General features: G+C 38.5%; 1 protein-coding gene across 1 annotated transcript; it reads left to right on the forward strand.

Annotated features, from left to right (window-relative positions):
• Positions 1-6901: 6901 nt before the first annotated feature.
• Positions 6902-8657, forward strand: TAAR2 (trace amine associated receptor 2). The gene is made up of 2 exons (XM_031613904.2): positions 6902-6967; positions 7477-8657. Exon 2 carries the CDS (start codon positions 7561-7563, stop codon positions 8587-8589), a length of 1029 nt encoding a protein of 342 aa, XP_031469764.2. The 5' UTR covers positions 6902-6967; positions 7477-7560; the 3' UTR covers positions 8590-8657.
• The last annotated feature ends 5412 nt before the right edge of the window (positions 8658-14069 follow it).

Genomic DNA, 14069 nt, shown 5'->3' on the forward strand with positions numbered 1-14069 from the left:
TTGGAGAAATAAAGTAATTTGAGATTTAAAAAATCTATCTTTCCAATCAATGAATGCATAATTCTCTTACTCTTCATCCCATTGAGGTCAGACTGATGCAGTTCATTTTCTTATGTTTCATGTTGCTTTCTGAAGTGAACTGTGTGATCATTCAGATATATTGATCTTTCTTGAAATGGCAGATTCACAACTGCTGCCAGGTGATATCTTCTTTCTTGCGGTAGTACTATAGATTAAATCATAGAATGGTTGGAAGGGACACCCAAGGATCATCAATTTCTAAACCCCCTGCCACAGGCAGGGTCACCAACCTCCAGATCTGGTACTAGATCAGGTTGCCCAGGGCCCCATCCAACCTAGTCTTGAACACCTCCAAGGATGGAACATCCACAGCCTCTCTGGACAGTCTGTTCCAGCACCTCACCACTCTCTCTGTGAAGAGCTTCCCCCTGATACCCAATCTAAACCTTCCCTCCTTGATCTTCCCTCCTTGATCCCCCCTTGTTCTATCACTATCTACCTGAGTAAAAAGTTGATTCCTCTCCTTTTTATAATCCCCTTTTAAATATTGGAAGGTTGCAATGAGATCTCTTCACAGACTTCTCCAGGCTGAACTAGCCCAGCTTCTTCAGCCTGTCTTCTTAGGGAAGGTGTTCCAGCCCTCTGATCATCTTAGTGGCCCTCCTCTGGGCCCTCTCAACAGCTCCACATCTTTACTGTACAGGGAGTCCCAGACCTGGATGCAATCCTCCAGATGGGGCCTCACAAGGGCAGAGTAGAGAGGGACAATCACCTCCCTGTCCCTGCTGGCCACTCTTCTTCTGATAGAGCCCAAGATACCATTTGCTTTCTGAGCTGCAAGAGCACACTGCTGGCTAGTGTTCAGTTTTTCATCCACCAGGACCCTCAGGTCCTTCTCTATAGGGCTCTGCAGGTAAGTGGTATTTCCATATGAGGAATGTTAACCATCTGAGAGTTTCTAGGTATGTTTAATAAATTCAGCATATGTTACTGTAGTCCCTTCAAGAAGCAAAAGGGGACATTGCCTTTTCCCCTTCACCCGCTGTATAAAAACCTCAAGAATGTGTGACAACACCAGAGACAGCCTTCCATTTGCAACTCTTAAAAATGTGAACACAGACTACAGTTTGAGCCTTTCTTCATCTTTTCCTTTTATGCCATATTCTAATTTGTTCTTTCCTCTTATTTTTATGTAGGGGGTTGTTATAAATTGCAATTTTGTAATAGGTTTATAAATAACCTCCTCTGCCTAAGACAACTGAAATGTTACCCCTCTGAGTCTGTGACTGACAAAAGTATGATCCCATCTGTTTATCTTGCTTTTCCCTGGTAATCATTGGCTTCTACATGACTGTCCAACACTCATGAAGGCTGATGGTAATCTAACCTAAATTTAGACATCTCGAAAGCAGTACTTTTATCTACTTTAGTCATTTGCAGCTCTTTTTATGCTCACTGTAGAAAAACCATTACCTTCAAGGGTGTTTTATCTCACCACCTTATCCATTTTTAGGTGAGATGAATTGCCACTGTAGATGCTCCTTTTCTTACTACCAAGAAGGATCTTCTAGTCTCTAGCATAAAGTTTTAGGCAATTTTAGATACAATTTTTAGGTAGCTTAGATGAAGATTACTTGACATAGATGGATCTCACACTATGGAAAAGTGGGTAAGTTCTTGGGACACCAAAAAAATTGCATCGAGGCCAGTTTTCTGAAACTAGCTTTTAGACAAATTCTAAGGACCAACTCTGGACTACCAGGAGCCCTGAAATGAGTCTTTGGATCTAGGTAGTGGTCCGTAGAGCTACTATTGGAGGTTTGCCCGAATAGCTGCAGGTGGGAGAAGGTGGTGGGACAGGTGGATTGTTGAGTCCCAGAGGCACACATGAAGTTCCCTGAGATCTTGCCCTGGAGCACGCTGAAAGTGAAGCAGGTCACAAACTGCGAGCAGCTAGTAGGTAATCTTGATTTACCAGGGAGTGCAGAAAGAGAGATCTTCACTTAGGACCACCTTAGCCATCCCATGAACTGTGCAGAAGATCATAAAACATCATGGCTACACAGAACCACCATAAGTTATGGAAATGGTAGAAGAATTTTTCACTGTGTAAACTAACAGATCACCTAAAAGCTAGTCTAGCCAAGATGTCACCAACACTAATAAATCTTGCAAAAGTAACAAGGGATTTCCACTCTCTGGTGACCTTCATCCATATCTAGAAGTCACTTCTCTTCATACTTGACCTATAAGTCAATTCTGTGCACAAGCCAGCTCAGAAAGTTTCAGAAATAACTTTTTTTTCCTCTGGTATCCTGTTACCCAAAGGTGTCACTTTCCCAAAGTGTCTCCTTGCCTTCTGTTTACAGAGTGTCTTCTCTGACAGAACAACTTTAATGAAGTCCCACGTTACTTTCTCTCATTAGCTCTAATCACAGGTAGCACAAAGTTATTTCTCAGTGTGAAAGGGACATACAAGTGAGAGGTGTTAATGAGACCATGGGGTCTCTATTCAAACCTGAGTTTTTGATAAATTAGAAGAGCAGAAAAAAATACCTCTTGCTGTTGACCAATCAGATTATCAGTTAGCTTTAGTGATGTAGAATGTACCTGACTACAAAGTGACATCATGTAAATGAAGTGCAAAGGGTATTGTTAAACTACTTATCAACACATTTAATTAGTGACCTTATTAAACACTTCCCAGATGTCTACTTTTTCCGAAGCAAATGAATCTCCAGTGGGTGATTTCATATGTTTTAACTTCCCTGAAAACTTCTGCAAAGCAATTATTTCAACATTATGAAAGGATCTGTTTTGTTGGTAAAGCCAACAAAACCCAACTGGTTTTGCCACCAGTGAAAATAGTTTGCAATGCCACCTCCTCTCATGCTTTAAACAGAAGTGACAGAAAGTGCAGTAAGTCTAGGACACAGAGTCACCTGTTGCCTCTGTCTTGGTAGCTGTAGCTTGTGTTTTGGTTGTTTTGACACATTATTGCAGCCTGTGAATTGCAACCTGATTTGGCCCAATGTACAGTGGTCCCACTTCCAGCTGAGCCTCATGGCCTGCTCCTTGGTCACCAGAAGTGGCACAGGGAAAAAGATGAGCACTGACTATCCAAGCAGAACCCTTCCAGAAACCTCACAGTGAAAGTATCACTCCAAAATGGAACATTCTTAACAGCTAGATGAAAAAGTGTGTTAGTGCAGTTCTCAAACAGAAAAAAATAAGCTCTCAAACTGTGTAAATTCTGCAAAGTGTATGGCTTTTCCTAGATCATTAACTCATCCAGGCTGTGCGCACTGTACTCTCTTGTACATTACATACTCATTCAATACAGATGAGAAGAACAGAAATGCTAGATACAGTCAAACACAAGATATTTAGTGTTCCACAAAAGGCTTTTGCTTGAACATATTTTCTGATCATCTTAGTTATCTACAGTCTTCAGTGTAACTGCATCAACCAATGACCTACTACAGAAAAAGTCTGTGCCTAGCTCTAATCTCTTTTTGAGAAAGTTTTTTCCATTAGGCATGGCCCAAATTTGTTAAACATCTGTGATGTGAAAGGACTGACTTGGTAGATAGCAGTATCTGTCTTGACTTGAGTACAGTCTTGGCACTGTAACCCATTAGTTCTTCAAAGACAAGCTGATGAGATATGTACTGGATAAGCAGAGTTGATTGAAAGAACAGATTGAATATTGAGAGAATGGCCAAGAGGTTGGATGGTGATCAGTGGCTCAAAGTCTAAACAGGAGTCAATGTTTGTTTCACATGTTCATTAGTGATCTGGATTATGGACTACTCTCAGTAAGTTTGCAAATGATACAAAATTGTGAAGAGTGGCTGTTAGAAGAGGGGTAATGTTGCAACCCAGAGTAGCACCCGGAGTACTGGGTTCATTTCTGTAATCCTCTGTACAAGAAAGGCATGAATGAAGTGAATACAGTCCAATGAAGGGTCACGATGATTAAGGGACTGGAAAATGAGACAACAAAGTGAAACACAATGTGTTCCACCTGAACATCAGGAAGCATTTTTTAACTGTGAGGCTGACTAAGAAAAGGCAGAGATTGTCCAGAAGATTGTGGAGAATATTTACTGTAAATATCTTCATGTCTGGAGATATACAAAGGCCATATGAGCACAGCTTTGTTCAGCCATCTCTAGATAGTACTACTTGAGCAGGACAGCTGGACATGGTGACCTTCAGAAGTTTCTTCCAATGTCAATTATTCTGGGATCCTGTTATTTTATGAAATTTAATTCCTATAATACTTACTAAGTCTTGCATAGTGTTATTTAGCCTTGTATAATTAGTTATCTCCAAGTAAATTCAATCTCCTTCAGTGTAAGTTTGTTTAAAACATTTTTTGTCCTTCATGATCTTCATAACCTTCACTTTAAATCCAATGTTGTGCGTAGATAATTGAAAATATTTGTGTGATGTATGCACTAGCCTTTGTAAAACAAATTAATTTCCTAAGAGATCAGATCTATAAGCAATTCAGGCAATGAGAGCTCCATAACCCCCTCTAGATATATGGACTTTTTATTTCTCATAGATATAAAAGAAGTTATTCTCCTTAAGCATCAAGTAGTCACAGCATACTGACTAAAAGATATCCACCAGTTAAGGAGAGAGAACTGAAAAACAGAGTGTAGTGTACCTTATACTCTGTACTTTCTCTGTTACCAACAGGAGAAAGCAGTCATTTGAGAAAAATCGAGATGGTATTTTACACTTCTTTGTTGTGATTTCCACTTCACTGAAGTCATCTCAGGGTAATAAGAGAGGTTTGTCTTCACAGTGCTTTATTGGAACCAATCAATATTTAAGAACATCAAGGAAATAACAAAGTGCAAGATGAAGAAAAACATAGGCAATAATTAGGTTGCACTATCAATGAAAATCATGGCTACACAATTTTCTCTCCACACTGCCAGTGCTGTACTGCAAGACCCAGTGTGATTAGTTCTCAAAGACAGCTTCCAAGATCCATTCAGCAAACTTCCTGCAACCCAGTTAAACAGATTCTTTCATAAAGGTTTCAGTTCCTGTAAATTTGTTAGTTGTTGTTAAACATCTCATTTCTGAAATATATCAAGTGTTCCCCCATTGCAGTCTGCTGCACCATGCTGAAAAGAGAACCACTAGTGAGGTGCATGGAACATTGCTTCCTGAAGGTAATGGTTTTTGAAGCATAGCCTCTTTTAACAGTAATTTGATGGAAATCTGATATAATTTGTCTGCATGGATTTCTGGAGGTTTATATTTTAGTGACTCTTTCAATGAAAGATCAACTGTGTGAAGCTTGCCTATTTCTCAATTACTTAAAAAAGGGTTTCTAGGTATGCTTGTCACAAAAATACTATCAGATCTCAAAAATAAAATATTTCTACTGCACACAATGAAAAAAAAATTATTATTTTTGGAGTTAATAAATGATTCTGTTTTGTATTTGCATTTTATTACCAGCAGAAAGTTCCCCCATTTATTTGTCTTTTAAAACAACTGTCAAAAAGGTAAACTCCATTAAATGTTTCTAACATTTCCCTTAGTTAATTTTAAAAACAGTGTTCATTTTCTGTCTTTTCATGACATACTGTATTAGTCAATAAGAATCCATCCTCCATATGCTAAATAACAACAATTAGCACTTGGACTTGTAATGAATCTTCCATACATCCATACAAGCTTCACTCAGCATTAATATCTAAATATCCACCTCTGACCTCAGAAGACTCAATTTATTCATGTACGTAGTGAATTATTTTTTTCTTTTCTTGTAATAAATACTTCGTTTGTTGGGTTTTATTTCTTTTTAAATGGGAAGTTGTCCAATAACTTGCTAACTGATAAATTGTTCTAAAATAACATTTATTTTTATACATCTTTATTGTTTGCTAAAGCATAGGGAAGTTCCTCTGTACCTTGTACAAAAGCTGCTGCTACAACCAGCATGAGAGACAGTGCTGTTCCCACTCATTAAGTTACAGGATGATAATCTTAAATTTATTACATATTTTATTTCTAAGTTTCATTAGAAATAGTAATTATTTAAAAGTGAAAGTTAAGAAGCATTTTCTAATACAGTAGATGAAAAACCATTACATCTTCCCTCTATCTTAAACTTTAGTATCACTTTTTAAAGGCTAATTTTAATAAGGCTTATATTTACCTTAACTCACCAAAGCAGTTCAGTAATGCATGAGGGTAAATGAATGGCGAAAAGAGAAATAATGGTCTTGGGATTTCGGATACTTGGCTTTGTTTATCTCCTGTTGATGTAAATCCCTGAATTATACATATATTTTTAACTTAAAAACTCCTGGGAATTAAGTATTAAACCACAAAAGAAAATAATTTCCCACATTTCACTAAACTGAACCGTGGTATAAAGATGGTCTGCCTTTTACAGACATTGTAATACTGCAGAACAATAACAAAACAAGAAAATATCTACTTAAAGAATCTACTGATGATACTAAAATAGATTCAGGTAGTGTTAGTCTATAAAACAGATGACTATTTAAATATTTTGGTGCTCTCTTTCTGTATTTTCTTCATTTCAGGGTGATACCCACTGGAAAATTCAGTGGACTAAAATGCTTCTCAAGTTATTTCTGATTGGGTTAAATTGATGTGGAGAAGAGTATCTCTTTTTGCTTCTATTTCTAAATTTCTTCTGAGTCTAAGACAGGAATTAGATGGGGAAGAAAAGGCTGTGGTTCTCTGCAGAAGAAAGGAAATTTTTTGACTCTTGAAAATAGTCACTGGTGTATTCATATGTATTTATTACAGCTGGACCACAGTCTACTTCAGGAAACAAGGCAAGGCTGAACCCTTCCAGATACTGGAACTATAACTCAAAACAAGCATTGAAACTGATTTCAATCAGATGTATTCATTGTTAGTACTTTATAATCCACAAAAGGTGAGTTTAGAATGATTAATAATTTAAAAAGGGGGAGCTGGCAGCTGATTTTTGACTCATAAAATGAGCATTAGAATATAGCCCACCAACTGAAATCTCCAGGAAAGCTGATGTGATGACGTAATGTTTCTCCTTTAGAAAACATCAATGTTCTAGGATTGAAGAGACAAAAAAATCCTGTACAGTATTTGGAGACTGAAGTGAACCTGGGTTTCTCTGTCTACACATCTTTTTCTTCTAATGTTTTAGAATGAGGGATATTAACGTCTATGTGAAAGACAATCAAAATATTTTACAAAGTAATCTAAATACAAAAGAATGCATAAAATACATTTGATGCTGTATTATAGTTCAGTTAATTTAGAAGATGATTAAGCTTGCTTTCAACTGCTTTTTTATATATTATTTGCAATAATTAAGCCAAGAGAAAGTTTGTCTCTGAATTATTGCATTCCCCTCTGTAATTTATTCATGCTCTTGTCTAACTTTGTCTTCTCTTCTCATGTTAGGACATGGAACCTTTTGGAAATTCGTGAAAATTATATCTACTTATGGAACTACATACCCAGTAGAAAACTTGATAAAGGATTATTATGCTTTCCATGAACATCTCGAGAGATTTTACTGACTGCTTTGAGTTTGGAAATAGGTCCTGTTCTGACCGCTCTAGGTCACCGACTGTACGAGGGGTATTGTATTTCTCCATAACTGCAGCCTTCCTTCTCACTGTCTCAGGGAATATGGCCATCATTTTTTCCATCTTGTATTTCAAACAGCTTCATTCTCCGACCAATTTTCTCATCTTATCGATGGCTGTCACAGATTTCCTGTTGGGCTTTGCCATTATGCCCTACAGCATGGTAAGATCTGTGGAGAACTGCTGGTATTTTGGGATGATGTTCTGCAAAATTCATTACAGTTTTGACCTGATGCTCTGCTTAGTTTCCATTTTTCATCTTTGTTCCATTGCAGTGGATCGTTTTTATGCAATCTGCCACCCTCTGCATTATGCCAGCACAATGACCATGGCTGCCATAAAACAAATAACAGCAGTGTGTTGGTCAGTGCCAGCTGCATTTGCTTTTGGTGTTGTTTTCTCGGAAGCTTATGCTTCTGGAATTGAGAGCTATGAAAGTTTGGTTAAATGCTCAAGCTTGTGCCCTATTGTGTTCAACAAAGCCTGGGGGATTGTTTTATTTACAGTTGGTCTATTTGCTCCTGCTTGTATTATGTTAGGGATCTACATTACAATTTTTGTAGTCTCCCAAAAGCACATACGTGTGTTGAGCCAGACACACAAGCATAGAAAAAGTGATATGAAAAATGAACTTTCTAAGAGTAAAGACAAGAAAGCTGCCAAGACTTTGAGTGTAGTTATGTTGGCTTTCTTTATATGCTGGTTTCCTTGCTTTTTTGCAATCCTACTTGATCCATTTTTAAATTTCTCTATTCCTTCCCCTTTGTTTGATGCTCTAAACTGGTTTGGTTACTTAAATTCTACCTGTAATCCATTAATATATGGCTTTTTTTACCCATGGTTTCGGAAAGCTTTTAAATATATTGTAACAGGCAAAATATTTAACCCCCAACTTCGTACGACAAAGCTTTCATCTGAAGATTAGTCACAGTAGTACAATGTAGATTCTACAACTGACACCAGTTCAAAAGGTGAAGATTAAACAATGGATTACTTGGTATTCATAATTCAGTAAATAATCTGAAACATACAATATGAATCTCACAATTCAGTACTGTAGAATTATCTTATCAAATATTCCCTTAATAAAATCAGACACTTTATATTTTGGTATTTTGTTGCCACCTGTGCTGACTCTTACTGCCTTGATTCTGTTTGAGAAGTTAAATTTTTCTAGAATCTCTGCGTGAGCTATTTCAGGAAGTATACAGTCTATAAACACAATATTTCATCTAATCCTGTATGCATGCAGCAAGTCTTTCTTGAGGCTCACCATCAATAATTTCCTAAGCTGAATACATCCCAAACCAGTATGGTGTTAGTATTTCCAACCTTTTGTGACTAAGGCAATAATGTATTGATGTATATTATCTGCTGTAATTCCCAATGTATAGAATTTCAGTGTAATTTTGGCTCGAAGTTGCTCTCTTCCTTTGAAATCAGCGGAATCAGATTTGCAGCATTTATCCCCCATTTGCATAGTACACAGGAATGAGAGTGCTACTCACACTTTATGTACATCACTGTGCTTTCTTAGCTTCCACATCAGGCTCCAGGTGCTACAGAATATTCCAGCCAAGAAATCACCCAAGATTCACTCCAGCAAACCTGAACATGGAACTGGAGCCTCTAGCTGTGGCTCTGTGGTGGTGCAGACTCACCATACCACTCTACAATCTCAGTGTAAGCTACCATTATTCTTTTGCCTTTCAAGCGCAGTGAGTTTGGATGATCAGGCACTCCCTGACCATACCTGAAACTCAAGCTCCTTGTAGCCTGACTTGAAAGGCACCAGGAATGTACAGTCTGAGAGTACTGGAATTGTACAGACAGGGGAAGCTTCCAAGATTGCCTCACCTGAATTGTAGCCAGAAATTGAAAGATTTCTGATTAAATTTAATTGTGTCAAGATCTTATAAATACTGCCCTAAGTGAAGAACCCCTTGAGCTTTTGGCCACTGCCAACTGCCCTTAATATTCCCTTGAGTTGGGATGCCTCTTAGGGTGGACTTCTTGAGGTGCACTGTTGACCAGCATTGAAAATGAGAAATCTTTTGCAGATGGACCCTGTTGTCCACTAAGAGCTGATGAAAGGGAAAATGATTAGCTTACCAGATAGGAAGGTCCTTGGGCATGAAACTGAACTCAGAAATCTCCCCTTGGAAATACCTTGTTTGTAAGTCTCATGTGAGCCTTGCTATACTTGAACTTTTAACTAAGTTCGTGTATTTGATTGTAGTAAATTTCACTGAATCATTGCGTTAAATTGTCTAATGATTAAATGCTGATTACGTGCTAGTATGAATCATATAATCTAACCTTGTGACATATAGTAGAAGTATTTATAAGCCCCAAATTGTCGCTAAAACCTAATGTTGGGTAGCCATCAGTCTGCTACTGGCTCTCACCACTTTAAGCACTACCAAAAAGCAACCCTTGTGTTTATTCGCTTTTTGGTTTATCACAGCTGTACTGGTATGGCACAGCAGCAATGACTGTTCATTTTCTTTTGCTGGAATCTTTTAATGAACTTTTGATAACCTGAACACATTCTCGTTTGGATCTGATAAACCCCAATTTCACCCCCACCACTGAACACTTGAGGCAGAAAAGAGATGGAAGATCACAGGCTTGTCTGGGATGGTGTGTAAGACTCACCTTTCCTAATAAGAAAAACAAAAAAAAAACCCACGAGGCAGTGGATGCAAACACTGTCTTTGTGCACAATGGTCAGTAGCTGAAGAGTCAGAGCAGAGAACAGAGCAGGACTGGGTGCTAGAAAAAACTTAGGCACCCATAAGTTGGATAAGAAATTGCCCCATTTCACTGCTCAGCATGTGTCCATACAACAATGAAGACCTCTAAATGAAACACCAAGACAGTGGAAGTGGTGCTCAGGGAGAGCAAGGATGCTGAGACACAGGTTGCTTATGGCCAATGGCTTGGCTCTGGAAAGCTGGATCTTTTTAACATAACCCAACCCTGATGCCCAGATCTCATGCTATTGACTCAGGTTTGTCTAGACTCAATCTTATTCTGCTCCTGCAGTTCTTTCCTGAGAGCCAGCTCTAGAACAGCACTGGTAAAGGCCATTTTACACAATGGCTTACTTGCCAGGGTACCATTCCAGAATGATATCAAAAGATGCAGGGACTTTCTGCCACTCCTTTGGAGATTAATCCCATTAAATTTGCAGTGCTTGAAGGGATATGTAGCATCCTCTGTGTGCTGCTGTCAACAAGGAGAGTTTCATGACAGATGATAGGGGAGACTACAGAGGCAGTGTCACAACTAGATGTCCCAGGCCATGCCTGCATATGGCTGCTTTAGAGGAACCCATCAGACCAGTCAGTTTCTATGTGAAAATAAAAATAAGCATCTGCAGACAGCACAGGTGGAAGTCCATGAAGGGTTTATGTCCTTTAAAAGGGTCTTCACAATGTTTGCTGTCCTAAGTGATCACCACTGTACTCAACTATTGGGCAGGTTAGTGTTAATTCCTCCTGCTACTTCAACAGGAATGTGTTCATGGTAGGTATCCAATTAAGTTTGTGGTTCTGCATTAAAGCATTTCTGAAAGTTTTTCTACATATTAGATACTAGCTGGTGACACATGATGCAGTCAAAGACATTTTAAGTAATAATTTCAGGACTTCTTTAACAAACTGTGTAAACTCTTTACAGTATATATTACACCCAATATATTACACCTACATCTCTTCCAGACTGCAAATCCTCAGAAAATGACTTGCAGTTATTTGTGAGGCTTCAGTGTCCACATCCTTGGGTGTGTTTGGTGATGCCCTTGGATGTTGAAGGAGTATCTGCTTAGTCTGCCTGCAGCTGGATCTGGACTACGGGAGTAGTTTTTCTGGACAAGGTGTCTTGCAGATCTGTCACAGGGAGGGCTTGCAGGATACAGTGCCGTTTGCTGTTCCACCTGCTTGTAAACAACACAAATGCAAAACCTGTTGCTAAACCAAGCACTGCTCTGCACGAAACCGAGGGCTGCAGAGTAACAGGTGTTTTCTGCAGGCCGTGCCTGGTAGTCTGCAGGTGAACTGGAGTGTCTGCAGTTTTTGCTGTAACACTCACCACATGCAATTCTATGAGGTACACATTTATGTTCAGATACAAGCAATGCAGATCCCTTCAAGATTTCCTCTCTATAAATGTCATGGTAACCTTGGCCTCTGAAACACATTAGACCCTTACACATTATTTCATGTTTTATTGCAAATTCTGTGAGGCTGTTCCTTTCCTTGGGACAGCAACCAGAAGCACTGGGGCTTCTATTTTTTATCTTATTTTTTTATTTTCAGCTGGGAATGATTCCAGCAGGAGCTAACATTGCCTCAGAGGGAGTGGAGGCAGTAGGAGTGTGTGTGTGTCTCTCTTTTTTTCCATCGTTTGTGTTACATCCTAAATAAACTGAGGGTTTCCTTCCCCCTTGTGGAGTCCACCTGCAAAAGCAGTTTTAAAGACTGACATTTGTATTTTGCTTTTATTTATACAGGGATAAAAATAAAATAAAATTGAATCCTTAGGTTTCAAAAATACCAACTGAACATTTTGTAATATACAGATGGATTTAATTTTACAAGATCTCTGCTGATCTTTATTTTGTGCCTTAATTGTGTAGAGCATTTAGAAGGTGTTTAGCACCAGATTGCTGGCATAACAGGGGATCTAGAGGCACAAAGGTATGTTTTGGAGATGAGAAACAACACAAAAATCCAAATGGCAATTTCCTTGAGATACTGCCATAGTATTTCCAAAATTAATGCTCTATAGTCAGTATCCAACCTATAATATCTTTGACAAAGAGCTCCCCAACTCAGATATTTTATTCATGAAAATTAAGTAAATGGAAGTAAGAGTTCTATGAAACCCCTGACAAAAGGGGCGTGTACAACTGTGAACATAATATTTTAAAATACTTTATTTATTCTTCCTTTCACATAACCATACCAAATAATCTTCCCGGTCGATTGGTTGTGTGTGTGTCTGTCTTCAAGGCAGCAGCAGCACTAATGCATCCTTGAGGCATTAGAGAGAAAACTGACATGGCAAAGAATGAGTAACTTCTGAAGGGACAGCTGTGAGACTCTAGCTACATATAAACTGAGAAAATTGTGGTTATTCCTATATAAAAGGAGGACTGGTTTTGGATGTATTCCAATTAAACATTTCCTCCAAAATGCAATAATGGGAAAAACGAGTACCAAAAAAAGCTTTGCATTCTAATAACAGACCAGATATTTAAACACATTTTGCTGGCTAGCTCTGAATCAGAGTATTTGTCTAACTGATGCTACACTGGAATGAAGGGGGAAGAAACAACTTGAAATACTCTTGAGAATACAAAACAGACAGATGAAATACTTTGTCTCTAGTTGGGTTATAAATAGCAAAACTCCTCTTAAGTGCCTGCCAAAGCATATTACAGGATATTATTAAGGATAATTTCTTAATGAAGAGTATTATCATCTGTATCATAAAAATATTTGAATCACCACATATAATTAAAATCAGTGCAAATTATGTGGCTAGATCGCCTTTGAAAGAGCAAATAGGTTTTCACCTTTCTAAGCTAAATTCACAGTCCACACATGTACTTGTTCCTGTGCATCAGATGTCTGAACCTGAGACAGCAGAAATAGCAGGGTCACAGACCTGCCCCTCTTTGAAGGTATTTCATCTGCCATATAAACAAAAGCTAAACTGCTTTTCTCCATCTCTTCTCCAGCCAAGAAAAAAAAGAAAAGAGAAAAAAAAAAAAACAAAAGCCAGGACTCTGAAATAAAAACCACTGTAAAAAAGAGCTACATAGATCATTAAGCTGCTAATCTTTGACTTTTGTTATTGAAGTCTTGAAATGCTCTAGTGTGTAGTCTGGAGACAAAAGGAGAATCCTTCAGGTGGAGATTTACCTTCACATAAACTGCAGGTACCTGGCATCAGTGGAGCTAGGATCCAGATTTTGTGCCTTTGCTCATCAATTTGGCAATCAGGTGAAGAAGTGCCTGGTGACTGGAAAAAAGGAAACATCATATCCATTTTGAAAAAGGGTAAAAAAGATGACCCTGGGAACTACTGACCTGTCAGTCTCACCTCTGTGCCAGGGAAGATGGTGGAACAGATTCTCCTAGAAGCTATGCTAAGGCACATGGAAAGCAGGGAGATGATACTGGAGAATCATTATGGCTTCACAAGGACAAATCCTGCTTGACCAACCTGGTCACCTTTTATGATGGTATCACTGCATCAATGGACTTGGGAAGAGCCACTGATGTCCTCCATCTCAACTTCAGTAATGCTTTTGATGTGGTATCCTACATTACCCTTCCCTCCAAATTGGAAAGATATGGATTTGTTTGGAGGAATGTTGGAAGGATGAAGAAC

This window comes from Phasianus colchicus, chromosome 2 (assembly GCF_987193195.1).
Source record: "Phasianus colchicus chromosome 2, bPhaCol1.hap1.1, whole genome shotgun sequence".
Classification (NCBI taxonomy): domain Eukaryota; kingdom Metazoa; phylum Chordata; class Aves; order Galliformes; family Phasianidae; genus Phasianus; species Phasianus colchicus.